At 38.6% G+C, this 21,358-nt stretch overlaps 1 protein-coding gene and 1 pseudogene across 1 annotated transcript; both read left to right on the top strand.

The window, feature by feature from the left end:
• The first annotated feature begins 8,967 nt into the window (after positions 1-8,967).
• On the top strand, positions 8,968-10,904 carry LOC116112285 (polyphenol oxidase, chloroplastic-like). Its single transcript, XM_031398443.1, has one exon. It carries the CDS (start codon positions 8,973-8,975, stop codon positions 10,740-10,742), a length of 1,770 nt encoding a protein of 589 aa, XP_031254303.1. The 5' UTR covers positions 8,968-8,972; the 3' UTR covers positions 10,743-10,904.
• Positions 10,905-18,315: 7,411 nt separating this feature from the next.
• The window catches only part of LOC116112267, a 14,121-nt pseudogene continuing 11,078 nt past the window's right edge, over positions 18,316-21,358 (top strand).

Raw genomic sequence — 21,358 nt, 5'->3', positions numbered from 1 at the left:
ACTACCACAACCTAGCCATCGGTATCAGATTAGTTCCCTTGATGCTCTTCTTTCCCTTCTTCGAAACCTCCCAAGGAGTATCCGATTTTGCTATGACCTTAAGTATCTCATCCTCCTTAAATTTTTTCTTCTTAAATTCCAGATACTTATCATGGTTAATCGAAGGCAAGTTGTAAAAATCTTTGATGACCTTCGCATTAATTGGCACATTAGTACCCCTCACAAATACATGCCCAGGATCACAGTCAGGGAGGTTGGCATAAAACTCTCTCACTATCGGCTCTACAGCTGCATGTCCGGGTTCACTCACAAGTGAATCCCACTTTCTCCCTCGATTCCAATCTTTAGCATAGACAGTGGTCAATCCCCACTCAGCAATAAACCCCTTATCTTTCCTTTTGATTGCTCCTTCATATCGTTGCTGAGCCTTATCACTAACAAATCTATTGTCTACTTTTTTTCCTTTCCCTTTACCCTTGGAAGGTACTTTGAGCAACATTTTTGACAACTCTAATGTACCCCCAAACTAAGACTCTAACCAGACAATTCAATTCTAAATACCCTTGCTACCGACCACAATCAATCCTGCAAATACACCAAAGTTTCAAAATTTTTGCACCTAGACCCCAAATTCACTCTTCTTCCAAACTTAACAAAACACTCCCAATTCGAACACCCAACCTCCTTAACACCACACAAATCAAGATCTAGACTTCTTTACTTAAGATCAAAGCACAAACTTCACCAAAGATCCACAACTCAACTCATTCAAACAAAATATTCAAACTTAAAGCACTAAAATCTAAATTGAGCAATTTAGACGTTGGAGAACTCGAAATCTTACCCTTCTCACGTTGAATGCACCACCAAGTTCACCAATTGCGGCTTAGATTGCAAGATCCCCAATTTTTGAAAACCAAGGGTTTCCAAAAATTTCTTCAATTTTTCGCACAAATCTTTGCTAAAATAAGTTATTTTGGTGTTTGTGAGGGTTAAAGAGTGAGGAAAAGTGATGGAAATTCACTCGAGAAGCTTTGGATTGAAGGTTGAAGTGTTTGGCTCTCGGATGCGTTTTGAACTTTTTTGCGAAAATGAAGAGTCGCGATGAACTTATTTATATAAAGCAGTTTTCATTGTGGCGAAGAATAAACTTTGCCGCGGCGAAGTTCTTCGTTCCATACAAAATTTCAAACCCAGTCGATGCTGCGGCGAAGAAAAATTTTTCGTCGAGGCGAAAAAATCCAGTCCTTACAGTGCCACGACAAAAAACACACACACTTCGCCACGGCGAAATTTCCTTAGTTCAATTTTGCTAAACCTTTTCTGCCGCGGCGAAGAAAATTCTTTTGCCGTGGCGAAAAATTCTAGAGAGCATGTCGCCTTGACGAAGAACAATCTTCGCCGCGACGAAGTCTAGAACTTTGCGAATTCCTCTTCTTGCAAAAAATGTATTTCGCCGCGGCGAAGTAAATTCTTCGCAGTGACAAAAATTGGAAAGTTTTCCTTTTTTCGCCTTAATACGATAATTAACCTGAAACACCAAAAACCACACGAAATCAAAATCATTCTAAATCATGAGACAACTAAACAAATTCAAAACAACAAAGAAATGACAAACAAATTAAAACACTTGGGTTGCCTCCCAAGAAGCGCTTGTTTATAGTCGGAAGCTCGACTTTCTCAAGTCCTCATGTTAGGATGTCAAGTTGGATGGGAAATGACTTGCAACTCATCACTCCATCAATGTATGGCTTCAATCTATGTCCATTGACCTTAAATGTGCCCTTTTCTTCATGTGACACCTCCACCGCCCCGTATGGGTAAACTCTTGTAACTATGAAGGGTCCGGAGCATCTAGACTTAAGTTTTCTAGGAAAAAGCCTAAGTTTTGAATTATACAACAAAAATTTTTGACCCAATTCAAAGTTCTTCTTCTTGATATACTTGTCATGCCACTTCTTGGTCTTTTCCTTGTAAATCCGAGCATTTTCAAATGCTTCATGACAGAACTCATCGAGTTCATTCAAATTCAGCATCTTGTCCTCCCTAGCAGCTCGTAAATCCATGTTTAGCTGCTTGACTACCCAGTATGCCTTATGCTCAAGTTCCACCAGCAAGTGACATGCCTTCCCATAAACTAACCTAAATGGAGACATACCAATTGGAGTCTTAAATGCAGTGCGGTATGCCCATAATGCATTATCTAACTTCCGTGACCAATCCTTCCTAGATGCATTGACTGTCTTCTTTAAAATTCCCTTAAGTTCTCTATTCGACAGTTCCACTTGCTCGGTAGTCTTAGGGTGGTATGGTGTAGCCACTCTATGTTTCACTCCATATTTTCCCAATTGTGCATCTAACTGCCTATTGCAAAAATGTGACCCCACATCACTGATGATTGCCGGTGGTACCCCAAATCTTGAGAAAATGTTCTTTCTCACAAAGCTAACAACCACCCTGGCATCATTGGATGACAATGCAACTGCTTCCACCCATTTCGAAACATAGTCCACTGCTACCAAAATGTACATGTTTCCAAAAGAATTTGGGAAAGGACCCATGAAGTCAATTCCCCACACATCAAACAGCTTAACAACTAGGATATTATTCAACGGCATCTCATCTCTTTTTGAAATATTTCCACTCCGTTGACATTGGTCACATTCCTGAACCATCCGGAAGGCATCCTTGAATAGGGTTGGCCAATAAAATCCAGATTGAAGGACCTTGACTGTTGTCCTATTTCCTCCAAAATGGCCACCCACTTCCCTCTCGTGGCAATGTCGTAAAATACTCTCCATTTCCTCTTCCGAGACACACCTACGTATCATCTGATCAGCACAGTGTCTATACATAAATGACTCTTCCCATAAATAATACTTCAAGTCTGAGAAAAACTTCCTCTTTTGCTAGAAGGTCATGCCAATTGGGAGCACTCTCGATGACAAGTAGTTTACAATATCTGCATACCAAGGTGCTTCCTCAATTCTCATCAATTTTTCATCTGGGAAGGTTTCCTTGATTTGGGTTTCCTCTTCACTTCCCTGGGTTGTCGTTTAATCCTTGACAAATGATCTGCCATTACATTTTCTGACCCCTTCTTATCTCGGATCTCCAACTCAAACTCTTGTAGTAATAGGATCCATCTTATCAGCCTCAGCTTTGCTTCTTGCTTTGCCAAAAAATGCTTGAGTGCTGAATGATCCATGTAGACTATCACCTTAGCACCTAGCAAATATGAACGAAATTTGTCAAATGCAAAAACCACAGCTAACAACTCTTTTTCAGTGGTGGTGTAATTCAACTGTGCATCAGTGAGTGTTTTGCTAGCATACTGAATTACATGGAACACTTTATTCTTTCTTTGTCCTAACACTACTCCTAGTACAAAATCACTAGCATCACACATTAATTCAAATGGTAGTCCCCAATCGGGAACTACAATAATAGGTGCAGACATTAACAATTTCTTAAGAGTTTGAAAAGCATGTATGGATTCATCATTAAAATCAAAAGGAACATCCTTAATCAGTAAATTGCAAAGGGGTTTAGAGATTTTAGATAAATCCTTGATAAATCGTCTATAGAACCCCGCATGCCCCAAAAAACTCCGAACTGCCTTAACATTTGCAGGTGGTGGCAGCTTCTCAATCACTTCTGTTTTTACTCGATCCACTTCTATGCCGTCCTTTGAAATTCTGTGACCAAGAACTATTCCTTCCTGTACCATGAAGTGGCATTTCTCCCAATTGAGCACCAAGTTCGTCTCCTAACATTGCTGTAAAACAAATGAAAGATTAGATAAGCAATTGTCAAAAGACGAACCAAAAACAGAGAAGTCATCCATGAAGACTTCTATAAACTGCTCCACCATGTCACCAAAGATCGACATCATGCATCTCTGAAATGTGGCTGGTGCATTGCACAACCTGAAGGGCATCCTTTTATAAGCAAATGTGTTATAGGGACAAAATAATGTCGTCTTCTCTTAATCTTCAAGAGCAATGGCAATCTGATTATATCCTAAAAAACCATCTAAGAAACAATAGTAAGCATGCCCTGCCAATCTCTCCAACGTTTGATCAATGAAGGGAAGTGGGAAATGATCCTTCCTCGTCGCTTCATTCAATTTCCGGTAGTCAATGCACACTCTCCAACCTGTGACTGTCCTGGTTGGTATCAATTCATTGTTTTCATTCTTTATCATTGTGATACCTCATTTCTTTGGAACCACTTGCACTAGGCTGACCCATGGACTATTAGAAATAGGATAAATTATGCCCGCATCTAGAAGTTTCACCACTTCCTTCATCGAAGGATTCAATCTCCATTGTGGTTATACCCTAGGCTTGACATCATTTTCCATGAGTATCTTATGCATACAAAACAATGGAGAGATGCCTCTAATATCTGAAATAGTCCATCCAATTGCTGATCTATGTTCCCTTAACACCCGAATCAACCGCTCTTCTTCCACTTTACTTAACCTTGAATTGATAATCACTGGAAAGGTTTCTGCTTCACCAAGATACACATATTTGAGGTGGGAAGGTAAAGGCTTCAGTTCAAGTTTTGGAGGTTCTTCCTTTCTTTCCTTTTCCTTCTCTTTCTCAAAATCAAATTCCTCAAATTTTAGATCTTGGCTCTCATTAATCGGCTCAAGTGCTTCCAAAAATCTAGCACACTCATTCTTTGCCGGTTTATCTACCTCTATTGTTTTTGATTGGGCAATACATGCTTCTAGAGGTAGTTGAGGGGTGTTCTCTTCTATAGCCTCTGCTACTAGTTTATCCACCACGTCTACACTAAAACACGAATCCGACTCTGATGGAAATTTCATAGCTTCAAAAACATTGAACGTTACTATTTCATCTTGAACCCTTAACAACAACTTTCCTTCTTGCACATCAATGAGGGCTCTTCCTGTGGCTAGAAATGGTCGGCCCAAAATGAGAGGCATTTCCTTATCCTCTTCCAAGTCCAACACAACAAAGTCTGCCAGAAAGATAACTTTATCCACCTTCACCAAAACATCTTCAACTATACCCCTCGGATGCTTGATGGATCTATCTGTAAGCTGTAAAGATATGGTCATGGGTTTCACTTCACCAATCCCTAATCTCCTGAAAACAGAAAAAGGCATTAGGTTTATGCTTGCACCTAAATCACATAAAACTCTATCAAAAGTAATGTCTCCTATAACACAAGGAATAGTAAAACTCCTTGGATCTTTGAGTTTCGGGGGCAGCTTCTTCTGTAGAATGGCGCTACACTCCTTTGTAAGCATCACGGTTTCCTCATCTTCTAACTTCTTTTTGTTTGATAAAATTTCCTTGAGAAATTTTGTGTAGCTCGGCATCTGCAAAAAGAATGTTAATATGCAGTTTTTTAAATATTTCAATGAATTTGGAAAACTGCTTATCCTGATTCTTCTTTCTAAGTCTCTGAGGAAAAGGCACAGGAAGAGTGTGATGTGCCAACTCTGGTGGTATCTCGGGGAATGGCACTTTTCTCTTTCTTTTGTCTTTGCCTCTCTTCCCGCTTTTGTTCATCTTCCTTAGAACTGGTTGGTTTCTCTTCAGCAATTATTTCTTCGTCAATTTCCTCATCGGAATCTTCCTTTTCTTTTGGTGGGCTTCTTTCTTTCCCTGATTGTTCCACCTCTTCCGAGACTGTCCCACTCCGTAGTGTTATTGCATTTGCTAGTTCACGTGGGTTTGTCACTGTGTTACTTGGTAGGGAACCCTGTGGTCTCTCATTGAGCTTATCGGCCAATTGACCCACCTATACCTCCAAGTTCCGAATAGACGCCCCTTGGTTTCTGAAATTCGTCCTTGTCTCATTCATGAAACCTGTGGTCTCTTGCATAAACTTTCCGAACATATCCTCCACATCGATGTTTATCTAGCCTTCACGTTCTCTTTTCTTCTCTATGCAGGTCTATCAAGTTGTTAGTGGCTCTACTATACAAGATCCGTCCCTTTTGAATCGATTGTAGATTTTACTGTCTACACATATCTCACTAAATTACTACTTTATTTACATCTCAACAGCGATAAGATTACACATAATTTAGTACTAAAATTTTGTGATAACTTTGGGAATGCGTAGTAAAAATGATACTTCAATGTGATTGAGTTGAAATATGGTATCTGTAGGAAAAAGTAAAAGCCAATCAAACAAAGTTTGAATGAAGCTTTAATTTTATATATTAATGATCAGGCTTGATGATCCACAAATTGCACCAACCGCGAGCTACGCATGTGAAGTTGCTGACTGCATTAAACTTCGTTATCCGACGCCTTGTGCAAATCTGATTGAGTTGAAATATTGATACTTCGAAAGTAAAACTTGAAGCTTAATGAATTATTTAAAAAAGAAAGACAGAAATAAAAAACGATTTATAAAGGAGGTTACTGAAACAAAAGATGATTTACCTAAAATTTATAAATTGATTAGAATTTAATTAAATAAAGAAGTTAGAGAACTTTTGGATTGTCTTATATATATTCACAATTTTCTTTTAACTTTTCCCCATTGAAATGCTTTTATTGCAAAATGTTAAAAACACCTTATATTAGAAACTAACTTGTGTATAAAATATACTGGAGATTCTAATTTTGTAATGCATGCTTGTATAGTTTTATTATCACCAACTTGCTTCTCGAATCTTTCGTTATACTAATCGATTGATGTGAAAATTGTTTTCCAATGAATTATATCATATTGTATCATCGATCCATGTGAAAATTGTTTTAGCATTATCTCAGTCATGTTATCTGTATCATACCATTTTAATTAATTAATTACCATAACGAAATCGTATTATATTGGGATTGGACGACATATGAAGATTAGTGAAAGTCCATAAAATTGGCACCATAATTAATTCCCAGAACCAGAAGCCATTCATCTATTAAATAGTTTAAAAATAGTACGTATCACATGTAGTATTTCTTAAATAAAATATAGGATGAATAAATTTATATTGAACTTGATATTAATGTCACTGTGAGACAAATCATTGTTCCCTACTTATCCATAAACGGATTGATAAGAGTAAACAACTTTTTCTCACCCAAGGTTTGCCTTAATGACATTTTTCCATCCAAAAAGTTTTAAATTACCACTTTCCCATCAAAAGTTAATATTCTGTTACTACCCTAAAGCTGATTCCGGTTAATTCTGATAACAAAAATTCTCTCCGTTACTACCATTTGAATCTCTGGTCTCCTCTCTACAAAACCTCTCTCACATAGTCATCTAATTTCTTGTTGACTGTCGTTTACTGCAAAATTAGAGTTTCTTATTCTTAGCTGATTTTTGACTGATTTAAAAAACAAATATTCAATCGGTCACTATCATTTCGATCCATCGGCCTACACTCTATAAAAACCCTCTTACCGTGGCTCCTTGTAACTCACCGAAGGTTGATTGAGAAAGAGAAATGTATTTTGGGTATTGATGGAATATAAACTTAGGGCGGGAAAGTGTCATTAAGGCAAACCTTGGGTGGGAAAAGGTTGTTTACTCCACTGATAACTATCATAATATATTATATTATATACAATGTGGAATTATTAATTACTAAATTACTAAATAACTAAGCAAGTGCAATTAAAGATTTGCAATCCAGATATATCATAACTTTCTGTTTCCATTAGATGATAACCATAATAACATTCATGACCAGGTTACGCTGTACAATTTTTTTTTTTTGGCGGTACAAAATTTGATTTTAAGACACACACGGATTTTTCAATCTTATTGATTGCATCCTGAAAAATTAATCTGAATTTTTTTTTTCTCTAGTTTCCCCTTAAATCTCTCTAGGAATCAACGGTCTCATCAGATTGCTATTAGTTTTCTCTGCGAAGCAATTTGTGAATAAGCAAACTGTTTAAAATTAAATAAATTAAACTTTTTGATCATGCGGAAAGTTAGATGAAAGACTGGAGGTTTGTGTAACTCATAGAAACTTATAAAATAATGAGGTCTTAATTCTCGAAGCCGGCGAGTAATCTGAGCAATTGTGTACAAGAACATTATGGATCAACATTCAACAAGTTGGCCATCACATGGTTTATTTATTTACATAATTAAGATATTGTCCACTTGATGCGGGATTTGTCTATAACGATTCTTGTTTATTTTTGTTTACAAAATGCATTACTAAATCATTTATAATATGAGTTATGCTGATAAACACTTTTCATTAATTTTTTCTCACAAACACGATGTATCAACTCGTAATTAGTCCTATCTACTAATAATAGATCCCGTCTAATCAAATACGAATTAATCAATTACAAGTTACCATATTACTTTTATAAGAAAAAATAGTCATAAGTATTTATCAATCTATCTTTACTTTTATAATATATAAGTTTGGTTTTGCAAGCCAATTGTCACATCATATGAAGGATAAAACTTAACAATTTAATGTTAGCTTAAGTATGTATTATTGTTTTTAATGTATATATTTTATGAAAAAGAAATTTAATGAGTTAGTTAGGGGCATAACAAATTTTTTGTTCAACTATGAATTTTTTATATTTTCATATCGTAAGTTTTATAATTATTCGTTAACATTTTGTTTTATATATTACAAGTTTTAAGGTATATATTATTACAATATGTCTAATGACAGAAACTTTTTAAAAATTTATAAGTTTTATCTAGAATATTCAAGAGACTCATTATTGAAGATTTTAAATTATTTTGTCAAAGCATTTTTAGTAGTTTAAATTTAATCTACCTTAAATAATTAATATCTTATAAATGACACTAACTAAACTTAACATTAACTTTATGTGTTTTATTAATTAGAAGGAAGATATAAAAAAGAAAAAAGAAAAAGAGATAAAATGGTAAGTTATGTAATTTTATAAAAAAATAAATTTTTTCGCTAATTCATTATAAAACAGTGAATACCCTAGCACGTTAATCACAACAGCCATAGTTTCATGGTCATGGCGTCCCCTTTCTCTCTATCATCCACCGTTCCAATCACACTCACTTCCTCTCTCTCTCCTTGTTCTCAAAAGACATCTCAACTCTCTATTGTTCGCAAGCGTAGACCCTATTCCATTAGAAAATCATCCATATCATGCGAAGCCACAAATGGTGAAGGAGACACTTCCTCCAAGGCCAAATTTGATAGAAGGGATCTCCTCGTTAGTCTTGGAGGTCTCTATGGTGTGGCCAATCTCGCTTCTGATCCCTTTGCCCTGGCTGCTCCAATTGAAGCCCCAGATTTATCCAAATGTGGGAAAGCTGACTTACCTGAAGGTGCAAAACCCACAAATTGTTGCCCACCAACCGCTGCAACTATCCTAGACTATAAGTTCCCCAAATACAATACTTTCAGAGTTAGGCCTGCCGCACATTTAGCTGATGATGCATACATAGCCAAATACGAAAAGGCTATTAAGCTCATGAAAGCTCTTCCTGACACTGACCCACGTAGCTTCACGCAACAAGCCAGTGTTCATTGCGCTTATTGCGATGGGGCTTACCACCAAGTGGGCTTTCCAGATCTTGAACTTCAAGTTCACAACTCGTGGTTGTTCTTCCCGTTTCATAGATATTATCTTTATTTCTTTGAGAGGATTTTGGGAAAATTGATCGATGATCCAACTTTTGCTTTGCCATTCTGGAACTGGGATTCCGCTAAGGGCATGCCAATTCCTGCCATGTTTGCAAACACTAGTTCACCACTTTACGATACACTACGCGATGCAAAGCACCAGCCACCCAATCTGGTCGATCTTGATTTTAATGGTACCGATGAAAACTTGTCAAATGCAGATCAAATTTCTAGTAATTATAAGGTGATGTACAGACAAATGGTGTCTAATGCCAAGACTCCTCAGCTTTTCATGGGAAGTGCATATCGCGCCGGTGACAATTCTGATCCAGGAGCTGGTTCGTTGGAGAACAATGCACATGGATTGGTTCATTTTTGGACTGGTGATCGCTCACAGCCAAATACTGAGAACATGGGGAATTTCTACTCAGCAGGAAAAGACCCTATCTTTTACGCTCATCACTCGAACGTTGACCGATTGTGGACTGTTTGGAAGATATTAGGAGGGAAGCGCAGAGATTTTACAGACTCAGATTGGCTTGACGCGAGTTTCATTTTCTATGATGAGAACGCCAAACCTGTTAAAGTCAAGGTTCGTGATTGTCTTGACACTAAAAAATTGGGATATGTTTATCAAAAGGTTGACAATCCATGGCTAAAAACTAAGCCACAACCTAAAAAAATAATCAAGAAATTGGAAAAGGCTATTGGTGTAGCACATGCAGCTGCGTTGAAGACAAACTTTGTCACCCCAACCCAATTCCCTATAGTTTTGGATAAAACTATAAGCATGGTGGTTCAAAGGCCAAAGAAATCAAGGAGCAAGAAGCAGAAGGAAGATGAAGAGGAAGTATTGGTGATAGACAACATTGAGTTTGAGAAGAATATGGCAGTGAAATTTGATGTGTTTATTAATGATGAAGATGAGGTGCCAACTGGGCCGGACACGACTGAGTTTGCAGGGACCTTTGTGAGTTTACCGCACAAGCATAAGCACCACGAGAAGATGAAAACTCGTTTGAGATTGGGACTTACAGATTTGTTGGAAGATTTGGACGCCGATGATGATGAAACTGTGGTGGTGACTTTGGTGCCAAGATATGGAACGGGTGTTAGCATTGGTAGTATCAAGATTGATTTCGCCTCTGATTAAGATTAATTAGCCGACTTAACTACCTTGCTTTCACTTAAGATTATCGTGTTTGATTTGGAATAATTATGCAAATTGAAGCTGCCTGCAGCTGCTGTGGCTTGCATGCATGTAATGTAATCCATTTTAATTTCGACGGATGCGTTCTTATTTTTCGTTAAGAAATGAGAGAAAATATGTTTCAATAATTTCATCTATTCTGCTATTTAATTTACAGTATAATAACATTATTTTTGTGAGCATTTCTGCTAACTAATATCACGATTAACTTCACAATATTAACTAGATGAAGGTATATATAATAAACAATTGAAGATACTTTTCTAGGATGTTATCTTTCTTACTGCCCGGCTGATCAAAACAATTTTAGAATTAAAAAGCGAATATTTTACAATTCAATTTTTTATTAGATATCTAATAATAAATTTGGTAATTGGAAAAGAAAAGGATAAAATTCAAAATTGTTTTATTTGAGTATTTAAATAAGGAAACAAATTTTACCTAAATTTATAATAAGGTTTGAACATTTTACGTGTAAATTAGAAAGAATAAATTTTCTATGAAATGAAAAGGCTAATTCTAGTAGAGGTAAAGAATAAATATTTCATTTAATGGTATCAAATAATGGTTCAAGAAGAAGTTGAAAGAATTGCTTCATTCGTTAGAGAACATTTATATTTCTTATTGTAAATGCATGTATATATATACATGGTCATTTTGTGATATGATGTGAGTTTTGTTTATTATCCAACAATTAATATATAATATAAATTGTATCTCTATGTTCCCACGTGCCACGCATGGGGAAAAACATATTATTAACGGGATCTTTTGCCAAAGAAATAAGACATAGTTGAGTTCAGCAGCCAGAAAGGACTGTCAAATTCACGATCTCCCAGTCTTGTTTATTAGTTTAAGTATTGGCGATTTTCAACCACTCCCACCTACCATGTCCAGAAAACTGCAAACAATCGCTTTGATTTGTTAAATTCGGTGAATTAATTATATAATGAATGTTTAAAATTTATATTAAAAGCTTTAACAGATAGCATTTAAATAATTTAATTTAGATCTCCTCTTTATTTAACTTCCCTTCCAGACCTAACATTCAATTAGGTAATCGGTTGTTCAATGAGTCATTAGTATGCATGCAAACATGACTAAAAACAAATTATAATAATTATTAATACGAGTCTTAAGTCTTATCTTATGTATTATCCATTATAATTAATAAATAAGAGTCTTAATTTGAGTCTTATCTTTATGGATTATTCATTGGAAGGAGCAAGAACAACTGCATCGACAACTAAGATTAATAGAGTTTAAATTAAAAACTGTAGACGAGCACATGAGGTACCCCTTTCGTTGCAATTTAAGTGTCTATATTCAACTGGCCTTCGCATTATTAATTTACGAGTTATGAAATTGTCAAGACCAAGACCTCGTTAGCATGTCATCATTTATTTATTACTATTATTTAACGCACATTTTATTTTGGTCTTTATTATCCCCATTAATAAATCACATCTAGATCTAATCCATACTAGAAAATCAAAGCATGACTTTCGTCATGTTGTTAATCGAGTCTCCGATCTTCGCCATTATTGATGTATTATTCATATGATCTTTAGAATGATCTGAATATTAACGTTGAGAACTTATATATATATATCCTAGGATTAAGACATAATATGTATACCATAGATGTGGAGTATTCATATTTGTCAAACTTATGAGTTATGTGTGCACAACAGTTATGCGTGCACACTGGTTGTCAATCTTATGATTTGGCTTATTTCTTTTGCGTGTGTGTGTACAACAGTTAGGTATGCACATTGGGTGCCAGACTTGTGTCTTGGCTTATTTCGTTTTAAATGTGTGTGCACAATAGTTTGTGCTTACACACTCGCTTTAGACATTTGCAATTCAACACGAATTGCATGTCTGATAAAGTAGGAAAGATATTTGTTTATCTTTGTCTCTAACTTTTTAAATGTGTGTGCACAATAGTTTGTGCTTACACACTCGCTTTAGACATTTGCAATTCAACACGAATTGCATGTCTGATAAAGTAGGAAAGATATTTGTTTATCTTTGTCTCTAACTTTTTAAATGTGTGTGCACAATAGTTTGTGCTTACACACTCGCTTTAGACATTTGCAATTCAACACGAATTGCATGTCTGATAAAGTAGGAAAGATATTTGTTTATCTTTGTCTCTAACTTTTTAAATGTGTGTGCACAATAGTTTGTGCTTACACACTCGCTTTAGACATTTGCAATTCAACACGAATTGCATGTCTGATAAAGTAGGAAAGATATTTGTTTATCTTTGTCTCTAACTTTTTAGGACCTTTTACATGTGTTATATTATCCTTAAGTGGTCTTAGAGAATAAAGTTGTTTTTCCCAATTTGTTTTGTGGTCCAAACCAAAAGAAGGAATACTTTTCTTATTTGGACAAATATGGGTCAGCCCCTTGTTGGCTGACATGACACTAATGTGTGGCACGGGAGGTGCTGAACCATTAAATGATTGCCCCCAGTTAGCTGATGCCGAATGGATGGAGATTATGGCTGACCTTGGAGTATTTATGCACGAGGTTGAGGATAGGGTTTGGAGTGGTGGATTTGCTCTTTACTTATTACATTAAGATGCAGGACAAGGAGAGGGGTCGGTACCTTTTTATGCTGCGACAGAGTCGCAAACATTTAGTAATGAGGCTTAAGACTTATGATAAGAAGTGGAAAGACTCATACTTCTGTGTGAGAGGACAGCTGGTTTTTTGGGAGAACGGAGCCTAGGAGATCCCCTTCTCCTTGCAGGCAACGGGTGAGTGATCTTAGAATTTTTAATTTTAGCTGGTGTACTAAATCTCATTGCTTCTTATTTTGTGGACTTGTCTTACAACTAAGCATTGCCGGGGCTACTTGCTAAGGAGAAGAGTCGTGCCATACTTGCAATTCTAGACGAGGACAAAAACTACCGTTGCGTATTGGTGGAGTTGAATATAAGGCAAAGCCATCTGTGGAGACACATTCCGAAAATCATTCAAGGTATCCCATTTCCACCTTGGAGGTTGCTGCTATATGTCTTATTGGTTCGGTGCTGCAATTTCATCATCTTTGTAAGTCACGAGTCAATCCTCTAACTTCTCTGGAATTCTCTCTTACATAAGAGAGAATTAAGGGGACAATCTTAAGGAAAAACACCGCGCTAAGTCAGCCAAGAAGAGAAAGAGGACAGCCGAGTAGATCTTCGACTGTCGTTGAGGGCGCTTCCGATCCTCCCTAATTGTTAGTTCATAGGGTGGAGCCAACCCCTAAGGTGGATATTCCTGATGATGACTCTGTGAAGATTGTCCTTCCTGGTTCCGCTTTAGGCTCCTCCGACGTGTCGTTTGTTGGAGCCGTGATGGGGTCATTGCCACTTCTAGAGGATGAGCACTTGTTGGGGCGGCTTGGCGCTGCCCAGGCGGCAGTGTGGACCACAACTTGGATGTTCCAAGTAACTTAGTAACAATTTAAAATGTAAATATTGCTTATTTGTCTATTGCTTCTAACTTTCTGATTCTGATTGTAGGCTCTATCCGGAGGTGCTCATCTCTAAAACTTGCTGATCGCCCAAGAGAAATGTAACAAGGACCTGGCAGACACCAATTCTCAATTGAGGAGCCGACTAGTGGTTGCCGAGGAGAAAGAGAAAGAATTTAGGGGAACTAGTGAGAGTTGCGTGCCTAACTTCTACAAGTTCAGATGGAACTTGACTCTGGTCGAGCCGAATGGTAGGCCAAGCGAGCCGTTTTGATTAAGAGGCTCAAATTGGTTGCTATAGAGGGGGCACTGAAGACTTACTCAGAGTTAATGGAGGAGTTTAAGGAAGGGAAGCAAGGAGAGTGGGAGCCAGACGAAGATATTGAGATGTATAAGGTTTTCTTAGTAGAAATGGAGGGAGGAGTTAAGCCAAGGGGAGGCCACACCGAGACAATTGTAAGGCAGAAAGAATTAGTTAGTTCTATTGTTCAACTAGAGGAACAGAGGGATGAGCCGCACAATGTTGAGATAGAGTTGGTGCAGAAGGAGGATGAGCCGATTGCTCCAAAGATTTAGCTAGTCGAGACAAGGGATAAGTCGAGCGACAGGGTTGATGCTTAGACTTTCTATTCCATACTTTGTACTTCAAGTTTGTTCTATTTTGTATTTGAAGTGCCAAGTGCACTAGACGATGTGTTCAGCCCTTTGAGGCTTGGTTTTGATTTATATGACAACCTATCTTTAAATGTTTCTATTCGGTGCGCTGATATTTTTTGAAGTCTTTGTATATGTTTTGTTTATGTGACTTAGCCCCGTGCAGCGTTGATCATGGGTGAAGGGTATGACCCTTACAGCCTTTGAGGCATACTTCATAAACAAATACTTGAAACACTTAAACTTTTTGGATAATGTCTGATTTTATTGAATAATAAAATAATCATGGAGCGAACTTTATACGAAACAAATTGGGGGGAGTGGATAGGTCCACCCTGTCCCCCATTATAAAAAATTATTAAGTTCTACAGGTGGTAGAGTAGAGCCGAGTGCCATCAGAAGTAGGCTTTTAGATGGGTAGTGTTTGAATTGTTGGTGATGTTCTTTCCCTCTAGTGTTTGCAATTGATAGGCTCATTTCCCAACAACCTTGGTGATCAAGTAGGGTCATTCCCAAGTGGGACTGAGACTCCTATCTCCTTCGTGTTTTGAAACACTTGGCGTAAGACCCAATCGCCAACTTTGAAGACCTTGGTTTAGACGTTCTTGTTGTAATGCTAAGCCATCTTTTGCCGATAGCGGTGTTGCAGGTGAGGGCTTGGTCTCTTAGCTCATCGGCGATGTCAAGGTTATGGTAAAGCTGTTGCCTATTGGTGTCTTTATCTATCCATTGGAGTTGAGCCGAGGGGATCGACACTTTCGCTGAAATCACTGCTTTTGAATCTTAAGCTAGAGAGAAAGGAGTTTCCCCTGTGGAGGACCAAGCCATGGTGTGGTAAGACCATAGCACCCAAGGAGTTCATCTGCCCACGCTCCCTTGGCTTTTTGGAGTATTTTCTTCATCGTTTGGAGGATGTTTTTATTGGATGATTTGGCTTGCCCATTTGCTTAGGGGTAGCGTGGTGTGGAAAAGCTTAGTGTAATCCCCATATTCTACAGAAGTCTTGGAAGCCAAAACTAATAAATTGGGAGTCGTTGTTAGTGACTATGTCCTTTGGTAAGCCGAACCGATAGATGATATTCTTCCATACGAAACTCTTTGCCTTAAGATCCTTGACTTGGGCAAAGGCTTTTGCTTCTATCCACTTGGTGAAGTAATTAGTAACTGCGAGCATGTACATTCTTTGGCCCGATGCTATCCAGAGCTTGCCTACAATGTCCTCCCTCACATCATAAATGGCCAAGGGGTGAGGATAGAGTTGAGTCGTTTTGGAAGGAGATGTGATACCTTGGCAAAATGTTGGTAGCTATCGTGATTCTTAAAGTATTTAGCCGAGTTAAAGCATATTGTTGGCCAGTAGTAACCAACTCTTAGTGCCTTGTTGGCGAGGCTACGCCCCTTGGCGTGGTTGCCACACTCGCCTTCGTGGAGTTTTTTCGATTACATGCTTTGCTCCTTAGGGTGATGTGTTAGAGTATGCCCTAGAGCCAATCAATTATTGTAGAATTGACTCTTTGTAATAATGTTCATTATATCAATAATAAAGGCATTTTATTCTATACCCCGTAAATCATTATTATTGCATATGTATTGATATATGTCCTTAGAATGTTAGAACCGTGACGAGGGTATCAAGTTTTTCAAATCTTGATAGTGAGAACCCTATGACCACATATGGTGGCCATTCTAGAAACGTCCGTAGCCCTAGTATTATTCTGAAGTAAGGGCACAGATAATACGGTAAGGCTATCATAGTGTTGAATGACCCTGTCGAAAGGCAGTGACTGTCTCACTTGTCAAGGTTGTTTGGTGACAACCTGGTGCAACACATGGGTGCTTGTTGTAGTGGTATACCGCAGCAAGTTCACTGGACTGACCTACCAGAGGATTTCATATGGATGGTAACCGCAGTGTCTATGGAAGAAATCCTCTAACGAATGGGTGCATGTGATCCTTAGACTTGAGTCACCGGAGTGCCTTGTGCACCGATTGGTGTAGTTTGACACTAGCCTAACGCAGTTCTTTTCAAAGCTGTCAATCCGGTGGTGATTGGATGCATCAATGAGTGCATCAAGAGTATGGTGGATTGATGGAGGATTCTCATTCCTGGGTAGGGAAAGTTATCTCACATGCAATTCAGTATATGGCAATGACACTAAAACTGTGGCCACAGTGGGATTGAGTTGTTGCTTGGTCCGATTATAATACAGGTCATTGTCCAGAAACTGAATACACATATCGAGAGTAACCGAAGGTTGACACTATTTCTATGCCTTCTTCTTGTTGAGATAACGTATGATGAAAGGATTAAATTGTACGGTAACCATATCGTTGACAGGTAGCTACTTTGCTGAATCCGAATCTATCGGTGGCCATGATGCCTTGCTAGGGCCAATCTTGTTCTGTGTATAAGTGAGACGATTAATTGGTGTTAATCGCGATACTAAAACTACCGGTATGATGAGGCCTATGGGTTACACACATAGAAGATAATTTAAGACTTAGGAAGAAAGAAGGGCGTTTTCATCTTTTTGGGTGAAAGGGTATTTTGGTAATTTCACAGTGCAATTAAATTTGCTGAGGTCGTAGCCTTTATTTAATTTGTTAGAAAAAATTAAATAAGTGAAATTCCGTTTAAATATATGTTCGCATATATTAAAATAAATTATCATTATTGTTAAATGTTATATATTATTAAATATATATTATTGATTTTAATTGAGATAATGATGAATTAAATTAAAATATCTAAATAGGAGTGTTTGGCAAATTTGAGGGTGTTTGTTTTGAGCCAAGCCTATTCCATCTGGGAATAGGGCAACTAAAATAACATATAAAGAAAAGGCTTTAGTTGAAAATGTAAAGGGTATTTTATTATTTCATTCTTCATTGAAAGAGAGAAACCTCCAGCCCCAAAACTCTCCCACGCCAGTTTTGGTTTTTGCCAAAATCAAATACCTTTTGTTTTCTTGATTTCTTAAGGCCAAGAGGATCTAGCAAATCCTTCATTGGTTCTTGTTGATTGTCTTCGTGTGGACCTCTACGATTTGATCCTACACTTGGATCGGTAGCAAACATGTTCAGAGACAATATTGGTGGAGCCTCCAAATGGGTATGGTTTCTTAAACCTTGAACTAATTTTTCTGCAGATTTGATTATTTTATATAAACTGTGATTTTTGTACCCGGATCTTGGTTCTAAGAACGATCCATAGAGTTTATGTTTTGTTTTTCGCTGCGTACTGGGTCGTTTACTAACATGATGCACTTGAGATACGTCCTGAAAAAGATCTCCTGAGTAGGCGGCCCTCATGGATGTGAATTGAGCCGCCTTGGCTTTCAACCGTCGAACCTCATTCTTGTCTGTTGGTAGTTCATCATTTTCTAAGTAATGAAGGATGGGTTTATCCATGATTCATCTGAATCAATTGGCGAGACCTCGGCTGAGCTAACCTTAATGGCTGGTGCTTGGAGGTAAACCAATGGGATACTTGTTGGTAGCAAAGTTTTCAAAGCCAAACCGAGGTTTGCTAAGGTATCTGTGTGTGTGTTCTCATCCTTGGAACTTGAGTGATGGTGATCTCCTCGAAAGATGACTGGATCTCTCTGGCTAAGTTGAGGCACAAGGTCATCTTGGTGTCTCGTGCTTGGTAAAAGCCCTATAGCCAACTCACCGCCAGTTGTGAATCGGACTTGACTTCCAACTTCTTAATCCCCATTTCTTTGGCAGGGAGAGGCCAGGGATCAATGCCTCATACTTTGCCTCGTTGTTTGTTGCTTTGAAATCGCACCGTATGGATTTTTGCAAAGTATCCCCTTCTGGGGAGTTGAGACCAGTCCTAAGCTATTGCCATTGATGTTGCTTTAACGATCTACTAATAAGTTCTACTTGAATGGTGTGTGGTTTTCCAACACAGGAGCTCTCTCTTCACCTGAACAGAATACGGGTGTGAAATTGACAATGATTCAGCTAGCACTTGGGACTTGATTGTGGTGCAGGTTGGTAGGAGACTTCAAACTCACTTAGCTCTACTGCCCATTTAATGAGCCAACTCAAAGATATGGCTTGTGAAGTATCTTCTTGAAGGGGTAAGAAGTTAGGACACAATCGGTGTGTCATTAAGTACGACCTTAGCATTTGTGCGACGGTGATTAGGGCGAGCGCCAGTTTTTCCATTTGGCTGCACAGTGTCTCGGCATCGAGTAGAGACTTAATGGTGTAATAGACTGGCAGCTGCTTTCCTTCTTCCTCTTCCTCTTCCTCTCGGATCAATACGGCGAAGATGGCAAATTTTGACACGACTAAGTAGGTGAAGAGCTGTTCTCTTGTTTTCGGTTTAGAGAGTAGAGGAGCGATGTTAGTACCTTTTTAAAGTAGACCAGCTTCTTCACATGCTGGAGTCCATTTGAAATTCTTTGATTTCCTAAGGGTGGCGAAGAAGAGGTGGCACTTCTCTGCCGATTTAGATATGAACCGACTCAATGCGACAACCCTTCTCGTGAGGCGTTGGTCCTTTGATGCAAGTAGGGATAAAATGTCTAAGATCGCCTTGTTTGATCAGGATTGGCTTCGATGCTACGCTATGTTACCATATAGCTAAGGAACTTATCGGATGAGATGTCGAAGGAGCATTTGGCTAGGTTCACTTCATGGGTTTGTATTTCTGCAACACCTCAAAGGCTTGTTTGAGGTGGTCAAGATGTTGCTCGGCGATCAGAGACTTCACCAACATATCATTGATATATAGTTCCATAGAGTCTCCCAGTGTGGTGGCAAACATTTTGTTCACAAGGTGCTGCTAGGTGGCACCGACATTCTTTAGGCCGAACATCATCACTTTGTAGTAGCACCCTCTCTCAATGATGAAGGCGGTCTTCTCTTGATCATCCAAGTGCATCAATATCTAGTTGTAGCTTGAGAAGGTGTCCATGAAGCTCAATAGTTCATGACCGATGGTGGCATCCACTAACATGTCTAGGTTAGTGAAATCAATGCAGACTCTCCACTTCCTATTCTTTTTCTTCATGGCCACTACGTTTGCTAACCAGTCGGGGTATTGAACCTCTCGAACCGAGCTGGCCTTGTTTAGGTTGGTGAAATCGATGCAGACTCTTCACTTCCCGTTCTTCTTCTTCACAACCACTACGTTTACTAACAAGTTGGGGTACTGAACCTCTCTAACCGAGTAAGCCTTGTTTAGGTTGGTGAAATCGATGCAGACTCTCCACTTCCTGTTCTTCTTCTTCATGACCACTATGTTTGCTAACAAGTCGGGGTAATGAGCCTCTCGAACTAAGTCATTGCTCAACAACTTCTCTACTTCTTTGTTGATCACCTTGTTTCTTTTAGGAGCAAACCTCCTTCTCTTCTATTTCATAGAGGGGTGGTCCGGGTCGGTGTTCAATTGGTGGACAATAGCATTGGGGCTGATTCCCGTCATATCTGTATGGGACCAAGCAAAGCAGTCATGGTTCAGCTCATGGAAGTCCACCAGCTTCTCTTAGATGTCGGCTTGAAGCTGTATCGCAACTTGAGTTCACAGTCTAGATGATCGGGGTGTATTTGGACCTTGTCCAGCTCCTCCATAGTGGGTTGGTCTGGCTCAGCTCCTCCAATCGAGTGGGACTATAATTGGTACATAGTCCCCCTTTTTGTTTTGAGGTCACCTCTGATTTCCTTTATTCCCCATTTGGTAGGGAATCTGATGGTCTGGTAGAAAGTGAAAGGGATGAAATGCATACCGTGGACGCATGGCCTGCCTATTATGATGTTATATGGAGATGGGCGTCCACTATTATGAAGGTGGTTTGGAGGTTGATTCCCTCGGTGTAGACCAGTAGAGTTATCCCTCCAAAGGTGTACTTTTGCTCTAAACTGAACCTGAGGAGTGTAGGGCGGTAGTTGATGCTGGACTTGTCCNTATTTTATTATTTCATTCTTCATTGAAAAGAGAGAAACCTCCAGCCCCAAAAACTCTCCCACGCCAGTTTTGGTTTTTGCCAAAATCAAATACCTTTTGTTTTCTTCTTGATTTCTTAAGGCCAAGGAGGATCTAGCAAATCCTTCATTGGTTCTTGTTGATTGTCTTCGTGTGGACCTCTACGATTTGATCCTACACTTGGATCGGTAGCAAACATGTTCAGAGACAATATTGGTGGAGCCTCCAAATGTGGGTATGGTTTCTTAAACCTTGAACTAATTTTTCTGCAGATTTGATTATTTTATATAAACTGTGATTTTTGTACCCGGATCTTGGTTCTAAGGAACGATCCATAGAGTTTATGTTTTTGTTTTTCGCTGCGTAACTGGGTCGTTTACTAACATGATGCACTTGAGATACGGTCCTGAAAAAGATCTCCTGAGTAGGCGGCCCTCATGGATGGTGAATTGAGCCGCCTTGGCTTTCAACCGTCGAACCTCATTCTTGTCTGTT

Source organism: Pistacia vera, unplaced genomic scaffold (genome assembly GCF_008641045.1).
Source record: "Pistacia vera cultivar Batoury unplaced genomic scaffold, PisVer_v2 Contig12, whole genome shotgun sequence".
NCBI classification, from domain to species: domain Eukaryota; kingdom Viridiplantae; phylum Streptophyta; class Magnoliopsida; order Sapindales; family Anacardiaceae; genus Pistacia; species Pistacia vera.
The sequence above is the reverse complement of the archived record's forward strand: the minus strand, read 5'-3'. Positions and strand labels throughout refer to the sequence as shown.